The 27,713-nt window shown below is 39.8% G+C and overlaps 1 protein-coding gene across 1 annotated transcript in view; it reads right to left on the bottom strand.

The window, feature by feature from the left end:
• Positions 1-2,568: 2,568 nt before the first annotated feature.
• The window catches only part of LOC103361056 (ral guanine nucleotide dissociation stimulator), a 36,629-nt gene continuing 11,484 nt past the window's right edge, over positions 2,569-27,713 (bottom strand). The window contains exons 2-18 of the mRNA XM_008287048.1: positions 17,901-18,205; positions 16,475-16,549; positions 15,076-15,269; positions 14,723-14,847; positions 12,927-13,142; positions 12,744-12,847; positions 12,572-12,656; positions 8,937-9,014; positions 8,168-8,254; positions 8,051-8,083; positions 7,818-7,939; positions 7,366-7,461; positions 7,023-7,251; positions 6,231-6,305; positions 4,329-4,595; positions 4,108-4,222; positions 2,569-2,980 (exon numbers count right to left, since the gene is read on the bottom strand). Coding sequence (XP_008285270.1) covers positions 2,805-2,980; positions 4,108-4,222; positions 4,329-4,595; positions 6,231-6,305; positions 7,023-7,251; positions 7,366-7,461; positions 7,818-7,939; positions 8,051-8,083; positions 8,168-8,254; positions 8,937-9,014; positions 12,572-12,656; positions 12,744-12,847; positions 12,927-13,142; positions 14,723-14,847; positions 15,076-15,269; positions 16,475-16,549; positions 17,901-18,205 — 2,382 coding nt within the window. The 3' untranslated portion in view covers positions 2,569-2,804. The remainder of the gene's footprint in view (positions 2,981-4,107; positions 4,223-4,328; positions 4,596-6,230; positions 6,306-7,022; positions 7,252-7,365; positions 7,462-7,817; positions 7,940-8,050; positions 8,084-8,167; positions 8,255-8,936; positions 9,015-12,571; positions 12,657-12,743; positions 12,848-12,926; positions 13,143-14,722; positions 14,848-15,075; positions 15,270-16,474; positions 16,550-17,900; positions 18,206-27,713) is intronic.

Consider the following 27,713-nt stretch of genomic DNA (forward strand, 5'->3'; position numbering starts at 1 on the left):
CTGATGGATATGAAGGGCAGGCCGCCACGCTGGAGGAAACAGGAGAGCAGCGAGCGGCGGCAGGTTTTCTGTGAGGTGTAGATCTTCTAGTTTATCTAATAAACGTGGATGGAACACGACCAGATCTGGAGGCGGATTATGACCCTGTGATCTGATATAAAGAGTGCAGCTGCTGCTACGCTAACATTAGCATAAATCAGCTTTTAGTGTCTTTAGAGTCAAATGTTTGTGGAGCGCTGGATATTTGGACTTTTTTTTGCAATTATCTGAAACATTTAAGGCAAAACTAATGTTTAGGTAGCTTGATAAGCTGCATGGGAGCAAAAGAAAAAAAAGAAAATATTTTAAGAGAAATCTGTGTAGAGCAGTTATTAAGGTCAGATGTACATTATTTAAGATAAAATATTTCAAATATTTGGCATATTTTGGCAAATTCTTCAAATGCAAAAAAAAAGAAAAAAGATGCCTAATGAGCACTGAATATTTTTACTTTTTTTTTGCAATTGTTTTAAACATTTTTGGGAAAATGTCAGAAAAAGAAAATATTACAAAATCAGTGCACTTATTGAGGTCAAACTGTGTGAAATATTTTAATATATTGTTTCAAATTGTTCTGAAGAAAAATGTTGAATGAACACTGAATATTTTAACTGTTTTGCATTTAAATTAAACATTTTATGCAATAACATGGATTTTTTTTCCACCCGGAAACATGAAAGTCAAATTTAACTATAATGAATATTTTGGATAAAATATTTAATGTAATTAAAATATTAGGATATTCTGAACATTTTGGAAGATATTTCCAAAGAAAATCTTTTATTTAAAACTGAATATTTAAACTTTTTATAAATATATTTTTTTTTAAATTTAGATTTATTTATTTATTTTTAGGAAGCCTGTCAAGTGGAAGAGAAACAAAATTCCATCAGCAAAAGAAAATACTAAAGAAAATAGTGTGTGTGAAATATTTTGTGTATTTAAATACTTTTAGTACAATTAAAATACTAAAACGTTCTGAATGTTTTGGGGGCTTTTTTCCCCATAGAAAATGTTAATTGAACACTGAATAACTGTATGATTGAAGGACTTTTTTGCCATTATTTTAAACATTTTGGGTAAAAGTCGCCTTTAGAAAGTTTGACAAAGTGCATCGAAGCAAATTTCCACCAGAAATAGAAATTATTTGAAGCAGAATCAATTATTAAGGTCAAATTTAACTATATATTATGAATTATGGAACATATTAGATATAATGTCTTTGGATATTTTGGAGGCTTTTTCTCAAGAAACTATATTAAAAATAAAAATAAAAAAATCTGACAATGTGTGAAGGTATCTGGAGGCACATTTTGACCAGAAAAAGAAAATATTTAAATGATAAACGATTAAAAAAAGAAGCTGAGTAACAAAGTTGTTGACCAGACGACAAATATACAAATAGTTTCATATCTAATAGTTTGAGCAGATGTCTGACTTTTCTTTGACTTTAAATAAAAATAATTTGGCAGTTTTGCTCTGGCACAAGACGTTAACAGGCATTGTTCAGCGCTTGAATCACAAAATTAACTGTAAAGTCAAAATAATTGGCACAGAACAAACTTGAGTGAAGATTTAATACTTGAATCATATCTGGATTTCTGCTTTGAAATCTGAGAAATTTTTTCTAATTTCTGTTGTCTGGATTTATTTTTAATCTGCTATGACATTAATCAGTTGTTTACGCTTTAACAGAGGTGTGTTTTTTAATCTTTCTTAATATTTATTTTTGATCTCTGAACGGCCTGTTTGACATTCCAACCTGCTGCTTCTGCAGAAACCGTCTCCGTTGTTGTCCAGCGTGGCGGCCGGCGCAGAAAACGGCGGCGTGCAGCTCGTAGGACCTTCATCAGAAAGACAATTAGCAGCACCATGTCAGAGCAACATAAAAACGTACAAAGCAAAATGGAAAAACAAACAAACAAACAAAAAAAACATATCGCGACGAGTCTATTAACAAAATCTCACGGTCCGTTCCAAAAAGAATATACTGCACGGATGGTGTTAATCGATATATACACTCAGTTCTTCTTTTTGTGTTCGTTTTGTAGTGCGATCAAAGGTCTGCCACATCCTTCACGATGTAGTGGTTACGACTCACTAAGGATAAAAAAGAAAAGGAAACAGTGGCATGTGATTCATGGCTGTGCCCACGTCTCTCTTTGTTTTTTTTTTTACTTGTTTGTAACATGGCAGCACGTTTGAATCCCTCCGTGTCGGCGTCGCTGGTGGTAAAAAGCCGAACCTTGAGTGCTGCGAGTCCCAGAAACGCCGTCGGGGGGCGTCGGTAAAGGCGGCGGCACATCACGACGAAAGCTCCCTGAAAGTATAGAAACACATTCGAACACCCGGCGCTCAGCGTGGAGGCGCCGCGGCGTCGCGTTGTCCGAGTACAATGCAGGGATGAAGGCTGCCGGGGGGCTTAAAAACCACCGAAAGGTGCAAAAGATCCTCGAGAGGCTTCAACGAAAACCTTTAAGAGCCGAAGATGTAAACAGAACGTGACGGAAATCAAAAGCTTCTCCACAATCTGTCAGTTCACATCCCCGAAAAACGCGTCCTTCTGGCGACTCCGGGGTCCCGACAGCTAAGTGCTAATAAGGTGCTCCGATCCACAGAAAGCTTCTCCTCGGGCCCAACACGGGTCCCTCGGGTCGGTTCTCCTCCTCACGCGAACAGAACCGAGGCCGGAGAGGGTTGGAGGTCCGGGTGGTGAGGGGCTGGGGAGGTGGAGGGGAGGCAGGAGGCGGCGAGTCTTTTCTTCCTCAGAAAATCCCTTTGGCGATTTTCAGTCCCTTCTGCTTCATGCGAGGCAGCGTCGAGCTGGCCACGTTCTTGGCCCGCACCGGCCGGGCCGAGCCGCGCTTCTTCAGCACAAAGTCGTAGTTGGCAGTGGAGTTCATGGCGTAGAAGACGTTGGCGTTGTCCGGGATCCGGAGCTCTGCGGGGCGACGACAGGGAGGTTACAAACAGGACAAGACAGGACAGAAAGCAGCGGTTCTGTCTGTCGGTGGATTCACACCATCAGACAAGAGAGGAAGTAGATAAAATAATAATAATAAAAGCAAAACTAATAATCACAACTGTAACCTGTAGCTTATCGCCGTAAAAACAGCTTTAAGATCACTTTGAAAAATAATAAAAACAAGATTAGTGAAAATAAATCTACAAATAATTTCATTACTAACTAACAGCTTGGATCATTTTTCAAACAGATTTTGTGCTTTTTTTTTTCCCCAACTTAAAATCAAAATAATGTGACAGTTTGAGACGGTTGCTCTGACAAACCACACAGACAAAGTAATGATAATATTTCTTTTTTAAATCTGCTTCAAATACCATTTAAATTTTAAACATTTTTTCTGTTGGATTTTCAACTTTCAAACGGTCCTTGAACTAATCACGGGCGACACAGTTCTGTTGGGAAAATAAACGAAATCCAGCCTTAAAATTGTGATATGTAATTAAAATCACTTTAATTAGAAAAAAAAGAAGTCTCAGCTGTGACCAACAGAGTACAAGAAGTCACATTTTCTATTTTTGTTTATATTTTTAGTTCTTATTTTTCTACTTATGTTTATATTTTTACTTCATCATTTCTACTTTTGTTTATCTCTATATTTTCTACTCTTCATATTTCTGACTTTGAATTGGAGCGACTGTAACACAAGTAATTTCTTTTCAGGGATCAATAAAACCTTTCTGATTCTGATGTGAACCATAAAATACAATAATAAATCATAAATAAATATAAATCTGAGGCACAATTTAAAGCTCGTTTTAGTGAAATAGTTTTAGCTTCAGTGTTGGCAACAGTTGGACATGTTGAGTCCAGGCTTTTTTCAATTTTTGTAAAACATATAATACAAGTTCTACAAATTCCTCCTGTCTTTATGAGTTCTTATTCTGTGTCATACAGCACAAAGACAATTCTGAGTTCTCTCTGTTTTTATCGTCATGGTTGTTTGAAAAATGAGCCACAGTGAATAAAAACGTGACCAGAACGAGTTCTGAGGGTTAATAAAGTAGCTGTGGTTATACTTCGTGTATAAAATGTTTGTACTTTACCTTTGTCCTCTGAGATTTTCTGCATCAGCTCGTAGTCTTCGGTCTTTTCTCGCTCCAGGTTGTGTTTGATCATCGCCTTCCTGATGACGGCTGGAGTCTTGTCCTGACTCGTCACCTGAATCACGCCACAAAAAAAAAATCATAATGTGTTTAAAAGACACCAAAAGATAAACAAAAGAAGAGCCTGAAAACCTAAACGTCTTTAGAACGTGTTTCCTCACCAGGATGCTCTTGTACATGTTCCCGTTCTCCACGTCCAGACTGACCCGGATGATGCAGCAGTCGTCCACCTGCTGGTTGTACAGCGGCAGCGACAGCGTCGAGTAGTTTGACACCGCCGACACCGAGCGCTTGTGCGAGCGGGAGGCCGACAGCGGTGTGGACGACGACACGGAGGACGAGGACGCGGTGCTGGAGCCTGAGGCCGAGCCGGAGCTGGAGCCCATGCCGGAGGTGTCGAGGGACGAGAGGGACGTGCACTCCCAGAACTGGAGGAGGAAACACGGATCAGTCTGTGAGCTGCTGTGGACTGGATGTGTAGTTACACTTTTATTTACAGCAACACTGGACAGGATTCAGTAATGAACCACTGAGCTGCTCTGAGCAACTTAACAGACTGTCACTGACTTTATGATCTCTAATAGCGATTACACTGGGCTTTTATTTAAACCTATATCTGTGTTTTACAGCCATTTATCTATGTTTATGGTTCTTATTTGGCACTGGACCAGGAGAACAGCATGTAGTTTTTTATGTAAATCACAAATACACAAGAAATGGCACTAAATTAGTCTTAAATCTTGAATTTTTATGTAGCTTCCATTTGTAATATTTCATTTTCATGTATCACATATTACCTCACTATAATAGCCAGCAATACTTTTTTAATTTTTTTTTTAAAAAACAGACTTAATAGACAATCAAACTGTTTATGTGTATGCATATATATATATATATATATTTGCACTATTAGACACTTTGATTTATTCATTTTGCTTATTCCTATCTATCTATCTATCTATCTATCTATCTATCTATCTATCTATCTATCTATCTATCTATCTATTTCTAATTTCCTTCGGTTAATTAAAGTTTTATCTCGTCGTACACGTTGCTGTTTGCATCAACTCCACTTTATTTTGGTGACATTTCATCCCGTTAGCTGCGACATTCAGCTGGTTGTAATCTGCAGCTTCACCACTAGGTGTTGGTAAATCCCACAAACGGCTCATTTAAAAAATGCTGACCTTAAATTACTTCATTATTTATGTTATAAAACAGACACGAAACTACTTATTAGACCTTATTTGAAAAGGCTGAAACCAAAATATGTTTTCATTTAATAAACTAACACTATGAACCCTATGAGGCTAATTTCAGGGTAATTTCTTTACTCTTAAGCTCTTATTTCGTTCACTTTAAACACCAGTCATACATGTTGAACCTTGTTTTTCTCAAAATAGTCTGGTCTATGCACAGCTTTAATCATCTGACATGATAATACTTCAAGATTTCTTTTTTTTTAAGAAAAAATCTTCTTATTTAGATGTTATGTTTCTACATATATCGCACTGTAAAAGGATTGTTTTGAATCTGGAAATAACCAAAAAATGGAAATAAATGTAATTATTTTATATATTTCCTGCAGTGTTCACATGTTGTAGTCGAACCGCAGAAGTGAGAAGCAACAAAAACAAAAACAAAATGACAGATTTGTTTGGGTTTGTGGGAAATACTGGAGATAATCTATGCACACATGTCACTAAAATGTATAATTATGATGTATGATTAGTCGTTTTGGGACATTTTAATGCAGAAATGTGATATATTGTAGCTTCAACATGCTTAAGTTTATCTGTTATTTTGTTAGACAGCTAACAATAAAGTTGCTGGGCTATTTTGAAAAAGTAGCATTTTGATGCCAATCCATTCAATAATTATTCAAATGTTTAACTCCCAACCATCTAAATTTTGTCCTTTACATCCTTCTCATCATAGAAAAGCTTCAGTTCTGTTTAAATTAAACAACATATATGTGGATTTACATGATTAGCTTGTGTTTATGAAGCCGCATGTTGATGTTTCCTGTTAGAAACCAACATAAGAAACTTTAAACTGTCTACCGTTGATGTCGTATCCGCTGCCGGAGCTTCTCTCCCCAAAGCAGAGACGGTGAGTTTCACCGAAGGAGTCGACGTCTGGAGACGGACAAAAAAACAAAACACAGACAAATAAAAACAGGGTAAACAGACGAGTCTCGCACATGATTGACCAAAACGATGTCAGCAGCTTCATTTAACTGATTAAAGAATGTCACCAATCAGATAATCTACACCCAGATACAAGTAAAAATCGGAATTAAATGAACGATTAATAAATTAAAGTTAGAGTGTTTTGTACATGTAAACCAAAATAGTACCAACATTAATGTATTTCAGATTTGACTTTGTACAATAAAAAAAAATACTTTAAGAAATTCCTGAGGGGAAATTTGGTTGTTGCAGCAAAAAGTGTAAAGTTACCTCCACCATAAATACTGATAAACAAGCAAAAAATATGCAGCAAATAAAGACAAACAATAAGAAAATGTTAAATGCAAAATAAGTGTAATAGATACTCTAAGTAAGAATGTACTGTGTGATAAACTCTAAATAAAGCTGTACTATGTACGACATTTGTTCGTTGTATGATGTAAGAGGTGCTATAAAATCTAAGATGTACTATATTATGAAACAAAAGGTGGTCATAATGGGGATTCTTCTCCCATAGGATTATTCGGCGAATGTTAAAGTTTTGATGCTGAAAACGACGCCTCATCTTATAATACATATTATATATTATATATAATATAAGACCAGAGGACTCCATCATATTTATTTTCTATTTTCCAGTAACTTCAGGTATCCGTCTGTCACCTTTCTCTCGTGTCCCTCCGGTGAGTCGGACAGGAAGCTGGCGTTGACGTCCTCCAGGTCTGACCCGCTAGAGCTGACGGAGGTGACGCTGAGGGCGTCGCCGCTGTCCCCCCCGCCGCCGCCGCCGCCGCCACTGCCACTGCCTTGGTACGGCCGGTAGTGCGAGTGGTCGAAGGACTTGGAGTGAGAGCCGGCGGCGCTGCTGGACCCGGCCTCTGTCAGCTGCCGGCTGGACGAGAAAAAAACAAAGGAGGCAGAGTTTTTACACGACCAGCGGTGTGAGAGAAACTCTGACTGTAACACCTGGACACATGAGGACACAGTTCAGACGGTGGACACTCACTCGCTCCAGCGCTTCATGATTCCTCCGTTCTTCTTGGCTCTGAGCGTGTTGCTGGCCGACTCCGACAGCGGCTCGATCTCACAGGACAGATTGTAGCTGCAGGAACAAACAAGAGTTTAATCGGAACTCATCTCAAGGATAAAACAGTAGAACACAGTTAATCAAACACTGATTTATTTTCACTATTAAACTGTTAATTGTTTATTGTTTGCTTGATTTGCTCTCATCTAAATAAATTCTTACAATCACCAGAGGGAAGAGCTCCACATCAACAGTCTTCCAGGGTTGTTCAAATATTTCTAGTCAAAGCGACCCTGTTTTAGATTTTGGCGTCATAACAACTCATAACATACTGAAGGCAAGAAGACTTTTTTACGTTCGCTTATTTGTCTCCAGGGCGAGACTAGACTCAGACGAGATGGTGGATTGAAAGATGAGCGACCGAGACTGACCTTTCTGCCTCGCTGAGCTTCTCCACGCCGGCGAACCACTCTCTGAAGTGGCTGTCCTGAGTGAAACTGTAGTTGTTGGAGGCCAACTGGAGCAGCTTGATCTGAGCGATCACCTCGAACTCCTGCAGGCGGAAGAGGAGTGAAATCGTCTTTAAACCGTCTGCTCCAAGACGAAACGCAACCTCCGTGATGATTTAGAATCTTTTTCAAGCAAACAAGAATTTCCAACTCACCTTTCTTCTCTTCTCGAAGTTGATCAGACCACCCTGAAAAACAGGAGATTTAAAAACATTAGACGGGTTAAAAAACAAACACATTGGCAATCAAAGATCAAGGATGCGGTGTAGGACCTCAGTGTAGTCCTTCATGGCAGTGTCCATCATCACCAGGTCCGTCAGGAAGGTTCCCAGATAAGGAATTGTCCCCTGCATCACTCCCTGTTCACAGAGGGGCAATAAGGCACTTTTTTAAAATGTCAAAAACACTTTTTTCAGGGCAGAATTATCCACCTCTGCCACTGTACTCTTATTTATGAAAATGACAGACCCAGATCTCAAACTAGGAAACCCCCCAGAATTTTTTTTGTGAAAGAAAAACTGCATGAAAAGTAGAAGTTGAACATTTCTTTGAAATCCTGCAACTTTTCCTGCTGAAATGCTTCAAAGACCTGACTTTAAGATAGCGTGTTTTGGCTGCTCTGGAGCAGAATACAAAAGAAATAAAAAGAAAAATTGATGCCATTTTTGCAAAGAACATGCCACTGAACAAAGGAAAGTCAGAAAGATAGAACTGGGGTGAATGCGGGCGCAGTTGTGGATTTAATGGGGCTAAGCTAGAGATCCAAAGAAAGGCAGGTTAAAATCAAAAATGGCCGACGAGTCACATTAGATTCTTAAAATAACAGTCAAAACACATTTTAACAGGAGTTTAACACAAACTAAGCTGCTCTCGACACTGAAATCTGACAACAAGTTTCAAAAAATGCCAACATTTCTCCATTTTTGTCAAATAAGCAAAGCACACGGTGTAATTGTTGTGATTATTTAGCCACTAGATGGAGCTGTCGGCACAAAATTGACACTGCTAAGATCTAACTCTTCTTATGCCATCTGGTCTCACCAGGTCTCTCTGCTGCTGGTGTCTCCTCTGAGCTCGTTTGGGGTTGATTTCCAAAGTCGCAAACTTCGAGGTTCCCTCCTGCAGGAAAACACAAGAGTTTCCGGTAAATACGTGAAGAAAATGAAACCCGTGAGGCCTGAAATATTCAGTAGTTAGCACAGCGATAGAGATGGTTTGTTAAATGCGCTATAATGGAAACAAAAAGGTGAACATTAGGTGAATCAGAGCAGAACACGTCATACATTTAGGTGGGTACATCGCAATATTTTAGATAAATTCTGACGATAACAGCAACTATGAAGGATCATTACACGAATTCAGGTTAAATTTCTTTGCTTTCTACAGACAAAGAAATCAGGAGGTAACCTTGGAAAGTCAGTTTGACATTTTAACCCAACACAAACCATACAACTGGACAGATTTTGAGTTTTTTTAAATTCAGCATTTGGAGATTTGAGGAAGCTCCTCTTTAACCACAGAACATTTTCGTTGGCTAGATGGAGTTTCCCTTTAAAAACTGTTGCTTTCTAAACACAGTTTGGCCGTTCTAACATGTGCAGGGATTCCAGACTTTGTGGTTATCAAGCAGGAAGCTCCTTTAACGGCTAAAAAAGCTTCATATTTTTCACTTTCTTCACACTTTCTGGGGTCAAGAAAGTGCACCAAAGCAGCTGTTTGACCGAGCAGCTTCCCTTCAGAGCACTTTTCCTCGTCGCCTTCTGGGTAACCTCAGAGAAGAAGTGGTAGTAAATCCCCCTCCTCCTCTTGCACATTCCTGTGCGTGACGTAATGCTGAGAGGCCTCCGCAGAACCGAGAAACTGAAGCCGACCGAGTGCAGCGAAGGCAGCGGCCTGGACGGAGCAGATAGGGCGAAGACGGGGCGACGCCCAGAGCTCCGAGAACTTTTAGGCTTCCATCGAGTCGGAGGTGTTATCTCCAACCTGCCGAAGGTTTCCTCCCCGCGACGTCAGCAGGGATTCCCTCAGAGGAGGCCCAGGGCGTTCACCGGCTGTTACATCAGAAAACTGCTCGCCACCTTTATTTAGCCTCAACGTAACAGTGCGATAAGTTTGAGAGCAACAAGTTAAAGCTCCAAGTTGGGTAATAATCCATGTTCTTATATCCCAAAATCAACAACAAAGACTTATATTATGGATTCCTCGCTGCCATGGAGATTCATTGTTGTCCAAACCTATACAACGACTCAGCCTGGTTCCACAAATCAAATGTGGATCAATCATCTGGTAAACTAATCCCCTTCTGTTTGAGTGGCATTCAATAACACCTCCACTGCCCAGCTGTTTTGTGAAACTTCTGATGAGAAATCAATCTGTTCTTCTCACTAAAAATGGGCTTATCTAGTCATTTAAATCCAACATGATCACGAAACAGTCGCACTCAATGGGTTAACACGAGGACTTTCACACCGCACCCCCTCAATACCTCCTTGTCTTCTTCAACAGCATGTCGCACTGACGCTGTCAATTCTGAGGCTTCATACTTCATTAAAAAAACACTGCTAGGCCAACATGAAAGTGGTCACTATTCATTTTAATTCCTAACAGTATGATCTGCTGACAAGAAGTTCCAAGTCTCTGATTTAAAATTAGCCTTTAAAGTAGTTTCCTTGTGCGGCTAAACACTGCTCCCAGTGCTCCTGCAACACTCTCAAAGCTCCCTCCAAGTCCAATTCTAACCATTATAGAAAAATATTTGCAATTTTACCGTGGACGTCAAACATGTGCGACCTTAGATGGGTTTGTGACTATGATCCAGACATCAAACAGCATTTTCCATGGCTGAAGAAGGTGCGTCAAGTCAATAGCGTCACCACGAGCATGTTCATCATTTTCTTTTGCATTTATGCATTTGCACAGCTTGAATCCATCTCTAAGGATCGGACTGGAAACGCCGAATCCCACTCAAAAGCCCTAAAGGCGTCCAAGGGAGAACGTTTGATGCAACGCAACTGTCGCTCTTTGCCAGATTTGGCTCCGTACGACTTCCCCAAAATGAAATTGAAGTCTTGCTGTTTTGACACAGTTTAGGAGATTCAAGGCTCATCACAGATAGCGACAAACACACTAACAGAACTTGTGACTCCAACTGTGTCTCGTAACAGGACTTAGGAGGCGCTACAAGTGTTGCAGGAGCACTGGGAGCACTGTTTAGCTGCACAGGGGATGCTGGCCAACGTACTTGAGTTTTTTTTGTTTGTTTTGTTTTGTTTTTTACAAAGACTGGGAGCTTCTTGATTGCACTTTGTATTCTTTGTCCTTCTTCTATTTTGAACTGCTGACAACTTTAACACCTTTGCCTTTTTTACTGTTAACATTTTGACTTGATTTACAGCACCAGAAGCCTGTTTTTATTCCAATTTTATAAAAGATTTGTAATAGCGACAAGGATTGGAAGTAAGATTTTTGGAAATTAAACCTAAAAAAGAATCGTGTCTGTTTGTTCAGTCGTGTTCCTCTACGTACCAGCCCTGCCGTCCTTGTGCCGAGTGCATCAGGTGTCAACACCTCTCTGCATTTAGGCCAATAAATCAGATTAATGATGACAGCAGTCTGTCAGCTGCAGAGTCCACCCAGGACTCCGTGAGGACACCGTGATCCAGCAGAACCTGCAGGATGTTTCTCTGGATCGTCCTCTGCAGCTGTTTTTCAGACAGATGTGAGGAAGGGCAGCGGTGGGAAGAGGCGACCGAGGCGAACATCCTGCTGCAGGCGTTACATAACTCCCACTGAGAGATTGATTAGTCGGTCTGATTAACACGAGGCTGATTAGAGGCAAACACTTAGTTAAGGTGCGTCTCTGTCAGGGAACAAACTCTCCTCGCTGCTCTAATTCAGTTTGTTCTCATCGAGAGGCTGTCGTTAGTTTTAGGAATAGATAAAACAACAATATTAAATGACCACTTGGTGATATTGATGTAATCAAATAATAATTTAAATAATGAAAAATTAATTCTTCAATTAATCACCTTACTGTTTGGCTTACAACGTTCAGAAAATTGTAAAATGTCCATCACAGTTTGTAGACAACAGTCTGACTTTGATTTAATTATTAAATTAAATACAACAAAATTAGACTAATGTTGTAAAGGACTTAAGTAGCTGCCAACTATTTACTTGGAATACTTTATATATTTTTTAAATAACATTTTATTTCATTTTTTTTTTTAAAAAGTATTTCTGATTTATTTTTTAAAATAATATTGAAAGCTGGAATCAGCTGTTTTTTGATATTACGGATTAATTATTTAGTTGAGCAACCAAAAAATCGATTCAAATTGTTTAATTGTGATATTTTAAAACAAATAATATCCATGAGCCTTAAGAGAAACACTTCATTGCGTGAATATGTTGACCGAATAATAGAAACAATCTGAATTACAACAAAGATTTGTAGTGTCTTCATATTACAAAACAAAATATTAACATTAAATTAATGCCCAGAACTAAGAAAATACTCAAAATTCTGTTTTGTGAACCATTTGCAGGGTATTTTTGTGGTTATTTTCACGTCAGACAATTCCATTCTGTTATATTAATGAGCTTTAATGAATGAGTCGTCTTTTTTTTTATTTTAATAAACTAAACTGTGTGTTTACTGTGTGCTGCTGACTCACCTTCACCAGCAGCTCTCGACTGAGGGAGTAGTTGTTGTCGTCGGAGAAGATCTCTGACAGCTCGCGGAACATCCTGAAGCTTTCCCTGCAGGAGGACAGACGTCAGGTGATTAAAAATGTAAAAAAAAAAAAAAACAACTTCATCGATAATACTGAGCAGGCGTAAACCTACCGCGACACCTCCTCCCAGGTCCTCTTCAGGCGGTGGATGGCGTTGCACTGCAGGGCGGACAGGATGGCTCGCAGCGACGAGAAGTTCTTCAGGATCCGACACTCCTGAAGGCAACAAAGACCCGGTCAGAAACCACAACTCCACTCTTTAAACCAGTTCAGGTAAAGCGGGCGTGCTGCTCACCCGCGCCACGTCGATCCACCTCTCCAGCAGCCGGGCCCTCTGGTTGGGCTTCAGCGTCGGGTTGCTCAGGCAGGTGGTGATGACACAGTTGGTGACGGAGTTGAACTGGGCCACGGTGGCTCTGATGGTGGGAGCCAGGTGCTCCTTCCCCTTCTTATCCCGCTGGGACCAGATGCCCCCGAGGCAGTGGTAGGGAACCACCTTCTTAAACAGGTCCTGGGTGCACACACGGATACAGGAAGTTGAAAATGTGTTGGAGCTTCTGTGCACATTTGGACACTAGAAGTCCTGAAGTTTCTGAAAATGTGTCACCTGAAGAAGCAACCTCACCAGGCAATTACACCTTTTATTTTTACATTTTTGCCTTTATTTGATAGTGCAGTAGAGAGAGGAAAGTGGAGAGAAGAATGGGGGAAGGACCTGCGGAAAAGGGCCATGAGTGGGATTGGAACCCATGACCATGTGTCGGGGATTACAGCCTCTGCACATGGGACGCCAGCTCAACCAGGTGAGCTGTAGCGGCGCCCATTACACCTTTTTTTTTAAAATGGAAAAACTGTATTAGATGCAAATTTATAGCAGAATATAACTGTTTTGATAACATATCTGTGATTAGGGAGAGTTTTTAGGACTTCTTGAATGTCTGAACATCCTTGGACTTCAAGAATTCAAAACAAAAAGCACATTGTTCAGGAGGTTTCCAGCATTTTCGAGCTCTCATCACTTCATCCGTACAGCAGACTTGTGATTTTTTCAAGGCTAAAGAAACACACTTGACCTCTGTTAATAACATAACTGTATCAGAAAGTATTTTTTCCACAGAGTAAATCATATCTATTAGATGATCCTGGTATCAAATGTGTTTAAAATGCTCCTCTCATTGTCTAGAACTTGTTCTGACCAACCACCATCACACATGCTGATATGAGCCTGGAAAGTTTACCCAGAATGCACTTTGTAAAGTTTTCTCTGGTGAATGATCAGAAACCAGAAACACATCCAGGGTACCAGTGATTGTTTCTATGAGTCCATGTCATTAAACTGCTGCAGTCTGACTGTTACCACTATGAGACATCCCATAATACAGATGCTTAAAGTCAGAACAAATTAATAAAAGCCAGATTTAGTGTTCAGACTGCGACACCTGGATGGATGTAAAACTGATCTGGTTGCAGTTTAACAGTTTAACTCAAATGTGTTTTTCAGCCCTGAAAATCACACGTCGCTATCTCCTGTATGACAAAAGAAAAAATGATAATTTCTTTAATGAAATAAACATCTAAAAGCTTGTTTTTCATATTACTAAGCTGTCAGGGTGATACCACATTTGTCACTGTGTCTCATACAAAAGCACTTTGCAGCTTTTTTGTGCAACTCTTTCTCTCACATTTTCGGATTTGCAGCCTTAAATAATGAAAAAAAAACACAAGAGCGAATTTGTTGAAAAGTCTTAAATTGCTTAAAAAATACTCCTTTATCTCTACTATTAAATAAAAAAAGCTACGCATTTATCTTCAAATAAATCCCCCCTGATTAGATTTAGCCAAATTAGCATTCAAGCCGTTTATAAAATATAAATCATTGGCTAGTTTTAAAACTGTTTGTTATTTTTAAGAAGTAAGAGTGCTGAGTAAGAATACACAATCCGACTGATGATGCATCATTAGTTATTAAGTGCACCGATGTCTGTTTTCTTAGGAGGATTATGCACTTCTGGTCATGTAAACGTTTGATCTCAACAGCGTCGGAAGCTGCAGAGACGAGACTAAATCTGTCGATGGGGGAAACGTGCTCACCGCGTCCATCAGCGTGAACTGCTCGGCCACCATGATGGGGTCGAACGACAGGAAACTGAAGGCAGGAAGCTCGTCCTCAAAGCCGCTCTCTTCCTGCGTGGCGAAAGGGCAGCCGATGTGTTCCCCTGAAGAGAAGAGAAAAGAAAAACAAACACGTTTTTAACAGCGCTGCCTCCACCTGAGCCTGAACACAGCTCCTGCATCTTCGTCCTCTCTGTGGCCTCGGTGTGTGTTGTAGTTCTGCTAAACAACATCATGTGTCTGCAGCTTCCCTTCCAACATATACAAGCTGTCTACGATCAGACTCTGAGCACTCCCTGCCCTGTGCTCCCTCTCCTGTCCTGCCTTCATACCATCAGGATCAGGCTCACACTGCTGTCGGCGGTGGAAGTGGGCCAGCAGGTTGCGGGCTCGGCGCTCCAGGTCCGAGCCGGGGAAGTGCAGGTGAAGGTAGGACAGCAGCTGGTGCAGACAGTCGTAGTTCGGAGGGCTCCAGAAGTCCTCGGAATACTGGTCCAGCCACGCGCCCAGGATGGACGAGACGGTACTGAAACACACACAGGGGATCATCATCATCAGCTACCGGAGGTTTGTTTGGATCAATATCAGTTATTATTGATCCTCTGAAGCTCAAAACCCATTGTCTCACCAGATTCTGTAAGAACTCATGAGTAACTTGCTGTTTGGTTGGGAAGATAAACCAAATCGTAGCTGAAAACTGTAAAATTGAACCGAGATTACTTTATTTTACATGCAACTATTCTTTTTTTTTTTTTTTTTTTTTAAATAACCGTTCACATCAGATTTTGAAAAAAGAAAAAAAAAAAGGTAAATATATATAATACGCACGCCATTGCACAACTGAGAAGCAATGACTGACTCAACTGTGAGTTTATCGTGTGCGACTCACAGTTTCGTTACTCAAATCTAACCTCGACATTTTCGTCAAAACCTCTTTATTCTACCCGTCTCAATCAAAATTTTTATTAAAATGAACAGTTTGCACTAGATTCTACTAAAAATCTTAATTTCTTGCCAAAAATAGGAAGCTGCTTATTTCTTCAGATACAACATTAAATGAAAATGCAACTTGTCATAGTTAGAAACAACAATTTGGAGAGAGACATATTAAACAATTATAAAAAAACTCTTACATAAGCAGGAAGTATTCAAAGGCAAACTTCAGCATGAAGCTAGAACTTTAGAAACACAATTAACTTCCAAAAAATAAATAAAAAATGCTCAAAGTCAAACTACTTGTGCAATTTTCTTTGGACATTTGTCAACCACCTTACTAAGACTAATGCTACCTACGAGCATTACTTTCAATGGGGCGTGCTAACAATGCTAAACGACAGCTGTAAGTGCTGGTTCCACTGAGCTATGCCAACATGGATGAAATGATAATCTGCTCCATGTGTTGAGCACCTTTAACAAACAATGTAGGAGAAAACGGCTTAAAAAAAAGTGAAGCTAACAATGCTAACAACCCGCCAATGAAAGCTACGGCGGACAGCAAAGGTGTCTCCTCCAGTGATTTATCACGTCTTTATCAGTTCATGAACTGCGTTTTATCAAACTCCAACAGACTCGAGGCCCCCCCTCAGCCTGACAGAAAGACAAACCGGCCGCCACGACTGCCTTAAAGAGTCGACTTCCCTTTAACCCGGGCCGAGAGGCCGAGGGGCGGCGCCGCAAACGTTCTCCTGATTAATGTCGGCAGCTCGACACTGAAGGTCGAAGCGAACTCACTTTCTCAGCTCTGTGCAGTCGTCCTGGGACACTCTGTGTGCTGTGGCTGCAGGCACGTTTTGGAGCTTGGCATACCTGAAAAACAAACCAGGTCAGCGTTAATGACCAAGATAATTTAAAAAAAAGAGATTCTTTCTGACTATAAGAGAAAAAACCAGCCTCTGCTTTGATTTATCTGGTGAGAAAACAGGTTACTTTGTGTAAATGTTGGACATCATGTTTGAAAATGGCAGCAGAAAATCACCGTAAAAATATTAAATAACATAATTTAGTGTTATTTTAGTAATTTTGTTAAATTACAGAAATTAACTCGTAAAATCCTCGAAAAAAGTCATTAATTTACACATTAATAAACAAGCCACAAGTGTAAATTATGTCCACATAAATAATCTATATTTTACTTCATTTCATTAGTGATTTTTTCAACCTTATAGTACATTTTACAGTATTTAAATCAGCAAAAATATAATTTACTGCATAGATGTGAGTTATTATTTGAAAGAAAAAATATCTATATAATGCACTAAAAATGGCAATTTATTTTTTAAACAGTTATTTTAAAGATTAAGGTATTAACTTACATGTTAACTGTTAAATAAAAATAACAGGTCAAAACTATAAATAACATCTACATCAAATAATATCATAGGTTATACGACATTTTATGACAGTTTAACTGCATTCAGAACGGCAGCATTCAAATATCCTGATGCAGATAATTATACAGATGATTTTTGTTTATTTTTATTTTATTTACTTTGCATTGTTTGTCTTTTTCTTTTTCACCAATTTACAAATTACTTAATTATTAACTTTTTTATTTTATTTATTTCCAGTTACTATTATTTTACTTGTCACTTTCAGCCCTGTCTTTATGGTGTTAGCGTCCATTTTCTTTCATTCCACTTCCAGTTCTTTTTTATTTTTTTGTGGCCGTTGCTGTATTGATTTATTTTGTAAATCTTTTACCATATTAACTCTATTTCTCCACTTTTGCCTCTCTGTTTTTGTTCCTTCTGTTTGGACTGACTGTCCTTCTGTTCAGTGGCCTTTCTGAGTATATTTATTTAGTTTTTGCACTGTCTGTGAAGCACTTTGCAAACTAAAGTTGTTATTGTTGTTATACTATTTTCTGGCACGCTTGCTGCCAGATTTTCACAGTTTTTTCAATGGAATGTTTATGTACAGTGCGTACTTTGGACTACTCTACCCATATAGAAGATAAATGTATATAGCAGGACATCATTCCTAATGGCAGACGTACCACTAATCTGTAAAAAGGTAAAAAGTACAATAATTCCAAGTGAAATGCAGCGTACATTAAGTAAAAAATACTTCAGTTCTTATGTTCACCACTGCTAAAGTCTGATTTTTCTGTCTATGTTGGGCGTTGAAGAGCCAACAGGTGAGTCCGTGGCCACCGTACCTGTTGAGCAGGAGATCCAGCACCTGCTTGGTGGAGGCGAAGGACCGGTAGGTGCAGAGGAAGATGGTGACGTAGGTGGAGTCTTTGCCCCTGAAGGCCGACACCATGTACTCCACCAGCCTCTCCAGAGTGCCGGCCTTGATGGTTCGCACCTTGCAGGTCTCGTAGAGGCTCAGGGCCGAGTCCGTGTCCACGCCCAGCCATCGCTGCCCCTTACTGGCCGACTGGTGGAGCTGCACCTTCCTCAGCGTGATGGTGAAGATGGCGTCCTCCTCGGCCTCCTCGCCGATCTCCTGCGTCGAGCTCTGCAAGACAGAAGAGAAGGATTGTGAGAATTTTTCGTCCAAATAACCACTTCAGTCTGTCTAAAAGGACGAGTTGGCATAGCAGGACAAGGTTGTGATGTTAGCAGCTAACCTACAGGAACCTACTGTCGACAATGTCTGGGATGACCGACAGGATGTAAAACTCCAAAGAGAGGACAAAACACACTCATTACTGATCTGGAAACACTGGTATGCTCTTATTATTTGATATATTTGCTAAACATCAAACTACAATCACACACTGGGGCTCATAAACAACAAAAGCCGCCACAATGCGGAGCTTTCTTCACAGCCATACAGCAGGACCTCTGTACAGAAGAGGCTTCACAGCTGCTGCCTACTTCAGGTTCATGCTGGTGGTCTTTTCGTGCCGCAACAAACGCTTCAAACATCTATTTTAGTGCAGATTAGAGGGAGTCTGAAGATGGAGAAAAGATGCCGCCGTCACCCTGCAGAAGCTAAAAACGTCAAAAGACAAGTCGAACCCTTTAATTATGACCATCTGCGATCGGCTCGGCTCTCTTCGGTCGGCCTCCCTCTGAGTCACACTTTGTGAATCATGTGCACAAACAAACAAAGGCTTGTTACTAAACAGAGCTTGCTGGATAACGGCAACGACAATACAAGCTGCAGCCTGAATATCCCCAAACAGGGAATTAACACAAGCCGCTTGTGTCGTGAATGAGAGCTGCATGTCGCCATCGCGGCTTTGTGTTGTTGTTTTCTCCCGAACGTTTGCAAACAAACCGCAGGAGAACGCTCTGATGTCGACAGAGGCGGTTCCATTCATCACCTCGGCACGTTATTGTTTCATCGTGTGTGGATCCTGCATGATCACGGTTACACAACGGAAAACAATCAAAGCATTACGACACTGAGCTCCGGTTCAAAGTCGGCTCGTTTAATAATCGGACTAACTTCTGACAGCTTAAGAGTGAAACTGCATCTTTAGCGGTTATTTCCTTTAGAGCACAAAGCTCTACTGAAACTGCCTGCAGTGCAAAGAGGGACTCTAAGTGCTTTACAGGAACTAAAAATAGCATTTCAGGGCAATAATTCCTTCAGAGATTTGAATTGCAGCACAGGGCTTTTTCATGTTTTGCATGCCAAAACGTTAAAATAACAAAAACTAATGTGGCAGCAAATGAAGATGACATAATAGTGAAAAGAGCGGGGCAACAGAAATACTAAATAATGCAGAAATGCATTCCTAACATTATACATATTAGATTTTAAGTTATGAAGGCTGCAAGATGGCTGGATTCCTAAAACAATCTTGTTCAGTGTGACATCATAATTATTTCATAATACAAAATATGCAAAATATTTGCACTACACGTGATGATTTCTCATAGTTTTTAAGAGTCATTTACTTCCACCTTCGTAAAAACGACTGGATGACAACAAAATGTCCATTACAATCATTTTCCACTGTTTGTGTCTCCATATTCTCTGGTTTTAGGGCACCAACTGTTTACTTTGAGGTGTTTAACTTCTAATATTCAACTTTAAAACGGATGAATTCAGCAAGATCTAAGAGCCCAATAAGTCGGAGGAGGCGATTTGTTGGATTTGCAGCAAAAAGGTAGCGTTCAAAAACCGCTATTCCTACTAAAAAGCACAGCTGCAGCATTAATTCCAATTATTTGTGTGACAATTAAGCGTCAACTAAAATTTCATGGTCAAAAAACCAAGTGAACATCAGTGCAAGAAAGCTGAAACATGGCTCCTGTGATCAATTTGTTTGTTGTGAATTTGGCTGCAGTTTTGTGCAAAGATGCGACTGAGACGCACACTTCTGGAAACGATGGAAGCAGCTCGACGGTAATTACAATCAGGAGTGCGAATATAACTCAACTGGGATCACACAGCACAGTATGTGAAGACTAAATCACTGCTGCAAACCTCACACCACCAATTCTCCTGAAAACAAGTGAAAATACACATAATTGAAAAGCTAAACCAGTGATCACAGCCTACGAACATGAACATCTGCTCTGAGCATCACTTCTATTGTTGTATATGTGAATATTTCTGACTGCTTTTAAACTAACCGAATGTTCAATTATGCATTTGAAATCAGTACTAACATGAAAAAAGGTACAAAAGGACACAACACAGAAGAGCCATCAGCCCAAACATGTGACTCTAAACATGAGACTGAGCTAGTCTGTGTGGAGGTCAGTGATACTGTCGTATTGATTTTAGAGGCCTTGTTCTCTGTGTTTAGGGCTCATATCAGCATAAAGGCATCAAAAGCACATTTTTTGTATGTTCTTTGAGCCAAATTTGTGACTATAAGTGACACAAAATAAAGCTCACTTCACTGAAATTGGCTTCTTTTCAGAAGAAATTGGAAAATAAACGTTGTCTAGCATTAAAAACGAGGTGTAATTTCTCATTTTTCCAACACAGAGGGCTGTGTTGATGCTCCACAACCCAACACTAGCAGCTAAATAAAGCCCAGCAGATGCCTGCTATTGCTGTGAAACACTTTGAAGCAATAAATAACCCATTTTGTTTGCAACAGCACGTGTATGTAACAGCAGCTTTGGAGTAAAATGACCCGCGCTGAACATATCTAGCCTAAATAACAGAGGAGTGAATCACCGAGGCCTCAGCGGAGGAATGTAACGCCACAGTCATCTGTCACGGCCGCTCAGTGTGCATCCTGGGAGCATTACTCATCACGTCCAGGCCTCGTCGCCACTTCCTGCTTCAACGACGGCTTTTTTTGGTCTCCGTCCACGCCCTCCGTTGGGCGTTTGTTACCACGGAAACAAGCTCGAATGAGGATGGATTCAGAGAACTGGTGCATTGAGCGGAGCGGCGACGTCACGTCGGGTTCACGTATCGATTTAAACCAAAGATATGAATTAAAACGGACGAATAAAGACGCTACAAGGCTCAGCATCTTTAAAATCAGCAGATCGAAACAGTAAACCAGCACAACAGACACTGTAATGGGGCTCAGTCTGAAAAGATTCTGTGACTTATCACATTTCAGCTGCATTTAACATGGATTTGGCTTTTTAAGAACATGATGAACTGTTTCCAATGACTTTTATCAAATACATTTTGCTGAATTTGGACTGTTTTCTGAGCATTTCTCACTTTTAAACTAGTGGACTTGTGTAAATTCAAGCTACCATTTAATTCACAGGAAAATCAGCTGTTTTTGAAAGAGTAATTTTACATTTTGTACCAAGAAACTAAAAGAAATTCAACTCGTTTACCAAAGATAAGCATCTACGGTGGTTGCACTGATGCATTTATAGACATATTTATGTGTGTTTGCCCAAATTTGTGCACACAACGGTGAAGATTTGATGATCTTCTTTGTTCTATAGTCAAAGGATTTAGAGGCTTTATGGTCAAATAATAATAAAGACGTTATCAAAGCAATAAAGTTCTCCTTTTTTCCACTACTTACCAACTTTTTACAGATAAAACAAAGCTAAACTGCAGACCTCAATGGTGCAAAACTGACATTTTTCACGATTACATCTGGCATTTTATGCAACTATTTGTTCACATTAATGAAAACACAATCATCAGCTGCAGCCCTGTTTTAGTTGCAGTTGTCTTTATGCCTTAACAACCAACCTACACCAGATAAATCTCAAAACACAATAGATTATGTAATAGAAGGAGGAGAAGGATGCTCCACATACATAAAAACCAACGACACAACAATGCGTTTTGAATATCTCTGGGGTTTGGAGTGCTGGTCGGACAAACCGATGAATGCAACTGCATGTTTTGTCACCACAGGAACTTACAGAAGGCTTTTTTCACTACTTACTGAAGTATTTTTGTAGAAAAAAAGATGCAAAACTGTCAACCTAAACTTAAGATTTCACCCTAAACTGTGACAAATCTTGAACTTTTTTCCCATTGTTGCATCTAGCGTTCTATACAGACCCATACATGAACCTTTACCATCTAAAACAAACATTTACGTGCATATTGCAGAAGCAGCTGTATTTTGCTTGTGCAAACAGATAAAAATGTTTTCCCAACACTTTAACTGTTTGTTGAGCTGTGAGACAGAAGTGGGAATAAAAGGACGGTTTAAGCATCTGTATTGTCGACCTGAAGGTAAACATTAAACTGGTGAGGGCTCCTTCAGGATCCTCCCTCCATGTCTTTTTTTAATAGATGGCGTTGAAGGATTAAATGCTGCAGATAGTCATCAGCTGCAGCTCTGTTTTATATCAGAACAACCAACCTCCTGAAGATAAATCCCAAAACACAAGAAGGCCAAACTGTTCCAACAATAAATGCTCTTAATCTCGAGCAAAAGACAAACTGAGCGAAACAGACGCTGGAGATTCTCCCAACAAGACGGCGGTGAGTCACGTACGCAGAATTCCTCAGCGTTGGGAGGACGTATGTGACAGATAAATGTGGGGGGAAACAAACCCCTGGTCGGCTGTAAATAACGTCCTGCGCGGCGGCCGGAGCGCAGCTGCAGCCGAGGGCCTTGACAGCAGGACGGGAGCTTATCAGCCAAAACCACAGAGGCAGAGCCGCTATCGTTCCGAGCCCCGAGAAACGCAGCAGCGCTCAAGGGCAGCGGCTCGCTGCGTCCGGCGAGTCGATTCCCAGAATAAAGCTCCTATTCATGCCTCCTCGGCCGAGCGTTGCCATGAAAACCGAACCCCGTGTACCACTTGAAACGCACAGCGATCAATATGTTTTTTTAAAAAAGAAGCCTTCAGCGCGGCTATAACTGAACATTCACGCCGGAGTTTAAATAATAAAACAAAGGACAAGATATTATTTCAGTTAAAGAAGAGCTTTTGCTTTTGTTGGTCGCTTCAAATCTCACAAATGTAAATTACACCTGCAGCTGGTAAAAACACTGCACTGGTTTTTCTCTGCTACCTTTTATTTATTTTCAATTACACAGTTTAGATGCATCCTAAATAAATACAATATGTGATACGTGTGTCCACATTTTTGCACACAACTATAAAGATTTGATGTTTTTAACATTTTAGGCAAGTTTCTGTTCAACCGACAGGGAAATTAGTTGTCAAAAAAATCCTTAATCATGAGAGAAGGAGGAGATTTAACACAGAATGTGTTCATGAAAGAGTGATTTCATATTTTGCAGTAAAAAACAAAAACAAAATTTCAACCTGTCTACATAAGAAAGGCTTACATTATGGTTGTACAGTTGTTTTCCTGCTAGACAAGCAAAAAAAACTACTGTAATGTCTCTGAAATACATAAAATATGTGATATGTTTGCCCATATTATGCACACAGCCATAAAGATTGTATTGTTTTTTAAATTTTAGACTAATTTCCATTTAAAATTCAAATAAAAATCCTTAGTGGTGAGAGAAGTAGGAGCACAGAATATTGTTCATGAAGGAGTGATTTTTTATCTATGTTTTTATGAACAATTTCCCCCTTTTCACAACAAAACACGCTTAGAACGTGGAATTCTTTATGGACATTTGCATTCTTCTCATACAAAAGCAGAAAAATAGTGTAATTTCTACTTTTTTAAAGAAAAAGGTGATATGTTTCCCCATATTTTTGCACACAACTACAGAGTTGATGTTTTCTATATTTAGACTGATGTAAATTTAAGTTTCCATTCAATCGACAGGTAATAAGTTGTGAAAAACATCCTCAGTGGTAGGGAAAGGAGGAGACTTTATACAGAATGCAGCTTTTTTAAAGGAGTAATATTATATTTTGTGCTAAAAAATAAAGTAAGATTCGACATGTTCACAAATAACAGTTAGTATAGTTGTATTTCACTGATACACAAGCAAAAAAATATACGTTTGCTCCTTTGTCTTTGTTGCAGATTTTAAAGATTTAGTGCTTTTCTTTGTTATATATTTGAGGATTCTGAGGCTTTGTGCTTAAATGCAGCAATAAACAAGGTATCAGTGCAGCGATATGTTTAGTTTGCTGTCGATCTAAAGAATACATTCTTTTAAACTGAAATAAGCCAATATAAATACACAAGAACAGCGGATGCTCATGAAAAGCATTCTCGTTAATCAATTCAATCACCTTTTCCACAAACAAACAAGATCGATAAGAACTTTCTGTGTAAATTGGAGGGAATTCCCTGTTAAACATGCTCAGGAAGCTGCTCCACTTTCTTCTTTCAGTAAACTGAGGTTTGTCCCACATTCCTTCTCCCTGACTCAGAGCTTCAGTCGACCAGATCAGCACCGTCCCGGTTTAAAAACGGCCGGGATGTGGCGGCTCAAGCACCCAAAAAAAATTATACCAAGCGAAACAAGGTTAAAAAAAAATACATGCAGCTCGGAGTTGTTTTTTTTTTTTTTTTTTTACACGAGAACAAGGACTTGAGTGGAAATCACCGAGTCCACATCCATGTCCTGTGATCTCTTGTCATTTTCTCCCAGCCTGAGGAAAGAAGCTATTTTAAGAGGATCAGGAGATTTGCTTGCTGACTTTTCTGGATTTTGTCCTGGAAGATTTGTCACTTTTCCGTGATAAGCTGCTCTAAAGTAAACACGGGGTGGATGGACTCTGACAACAAACTCTAAGAATAAACCTCGTTTTTATGGCATCTTTCAAAACCAGAGTAGACTTCATGATTATAAAAAATCAAACATTGAAAACACTTCCGATGAAGCACAAATTTCCCTTTTCACCTTTGTGTTCTTTGTCCAAGTAATTAAACTTGTTTTCAGTCCTGCTCTCAACATTTTTGTCATTTTCCAGCTGTGTGTCGTCTCTTTTATCCACCGTGGCCGACCGCAGCTCAGTCATCTTACATTAAATCAAGCAAATTTTTTAAAAAAGCTCAGCAAAATCAGCATCACGGGTCCTTAAAGTGTAAAAAAAAAAGAGGGTTTTCCATCATTTCTGAGCCTCAGAACTTCATCAGTCCAGCAGATAGCCACATGACATGTTAGGAGGTAAAACACATCTGAGTTCTGGTAAAAACTGACACCAGATCAGTTCTACATCCATCCAGGTGTCACAGTCTGAACACTGGATCTGGTTTTTGTTCATTTTCTTAAGCATCAGTATTATGGGATGTTTCGTAGTGTGAACAGCCAAAAACATTCCCAAAATACCTCCAACTTATCCAAATCTTCTCATAAGCTTCCTAAAATTACTATAAAATGGGTCAGAATACTTCAAACGCTTCCACAATTTGACCAAAAAAAGTAAAATTTGAGTCAAAATGGTTGAAAATGACTCAAAAAATTGACTAAAATGACAGAAAACTGTGTAAAATTATTCCAAACATGAAGTAAAATTACCAAAAGTGTCCACAATCACCTAAAAAGATGATTAAAATGATCATTAGATGTGTCCAGAATGACTCAAAAGTACCCCAATCAATTTTATAACCAGCTGGTAGCATCAGTATTATGGGATGTCTCATAGTGGTAACAGTCAGACTGCAGCAGTTTAATGACATAGACTCATAGAAACAATCACTGGTACCCTGGATGTGTTTCTGGTTTCTGATCATTCACCAGAGAAAACTTTACAAAGTGCATTCTGGGTAAACTTTCCAGGCTCCTATCAGCATGTGTGATGGTGGTTGGTCAGAACAAGTTCCAGACAATGGAAGGAACATTTGACACCAGGATCGACAGGACTTACCAGGGTTTTAATTTTTTGAATAAACAGAATCTCAATAATGAGCCTATTCCTCACTCAGAAGCTAAGTTGGGCAACAGAGATTAAATTTATGCTTCATTAAGAGTGATTTCAAAGGATTTTTTTGGTTTTATAAGACTGAAGACTTTGCAGAATAAGTGTGTGAAGTTGGTTTGAAAAAGTCTGTTTTGAGCAGCTGCTTTCTTTTCATACAGGCCTGAACGAGGCTAAATGGGTCTGAATTAATCACTGAAACAGCCAATACCTGTCATAAGAGCGCTGGTCTACGTCCTCGTTCAGCACCTAAATACTACTGACATCTTCAGTACAAAACTCCCTCCAGTTTATCTGTGAAGCTGCTATTAGTCATCCTCTTTATGCCGCTAAATCAACAATGTTCAGCGTTTGCAGCAGAGAACGCTCGCTGACCTCGAACATGGCATTCAAAACACAACACAGATGTCTTTTATTCACAGAGACCGATTCACCTCGTGTTGTAAAATGTTACGTAAGGAGCAGAATCAGCAGAAACTGGTGAAAAACAAGGCAAAAACGTGAAAATATCATTCTTCACCAAACAGAACGTCATTACTCTTATTAATGCAGCATCCAGATTATTATAGCTTTAACCCGACTGCACGGCTCATCTGGTCCTACAAGAAGCGCTAAATAAGATACTGATAATGCTAATTAGCAGCAGTCTCACAGCAGGGCAGTCGCTCATGATGCATAATTGCTGAGTAAGAATGAAAATGATGCCATAATTTTAAAATCTCCAAGAATCCTGAGCCTCCTGCAGCAACAGGCCGCACGACAACGTCTGACTTTGTCCATCGAGACTTTCAAATTAACATTCTGCTAACTGTTCCCGTGAATGCATTTAGAAAATGGGAGAACTCCCGCAGCGTCCACAGAAATGTGTGGCATCCAGATGCAGCCTCCTCCTCCTCCTCCTCCTCCTCCTCCTCTGCTCTCGCTGCAGCTCTTATCGGATCCGCATCACCTACACCGTCCTGACGGCGAAGGCACCATGAATGCACGTGTGGGCGGCGGGAATGTGAGGCGAATTAAATTGTCGGAAAAGAGTCACGAGGCACGAGAAGAAGAGGAAACAAGTTTGCCGAAGAGAGGGCAGCAAGAAGTCACATGACGGACGAACGATGCTTGATCTGCAGCCGAATGAATGGACTTTCTGTCCCGTTTCGATACACTAACAGCGAGTCAGCGTGGTTTAGGACTAACGCGGTGCCGCTTTGTCCTTTGCCGGCAGCTACAGCACGCTCTAATAGCGAAAAAACGACATTTGTTATTTCTCCAAGCCTGTACGGATATTTATGGTGTTCAAGTTGTCAGTCCAAAAACCTAAAAATATTCCGTTCACTCTCACATGACAAAGAAATGCAGCAAACCCTCACATTTGAGAAGGAAACTGTTGACATTCAGATGATTATTTTCAGCTAATTGAGACATATCAATTTAAGCTTCTGGAAAAAAAAGCAGCAACTGTAACTATAATCAATAACTAACATGCACAGCGATATCGACCGGTAATCGATAACATCATTGCAGCACACTTTTTATTAGTCATGATAGTGCTGGACTAGACAGAAACTCTACACGCCACTGAAATACAAGACAAACGTCCTCATCGATCCTCGTCTGATTTAAGACTTGTCACAAGCCTCACAGAAGACTCTGACGCCTTTCTTTTTTAGTTGTTATTAACATTACTATTATTGTTCTGCCTACTTTCACTTTCGTTGCCATCGTTAGTGCCGTCATTAATGTTCTCTGTCACAGTATTTTGCATTTATTACTATTATTAAGCACTACATCGACAATTACTACAACTGATGATGCGCAGAAAA

Source organism: Stegastes partitus, unplaced genomic scaffold (genome assembly GCF_000690725.1).
Source record: "Stegastes partitus isolate 25-593 unplaced genomic scaffold, Stegastes_partitus-1.0.2 Scaffold484, whole genome shotgun sequence".
Taxonomy (NCBI): domain Eukaryota; kingdom Metazoa; phylum Chordata; class Actinopteri; family Pomacentridae; genus Stegastes; species Stegastes partitus.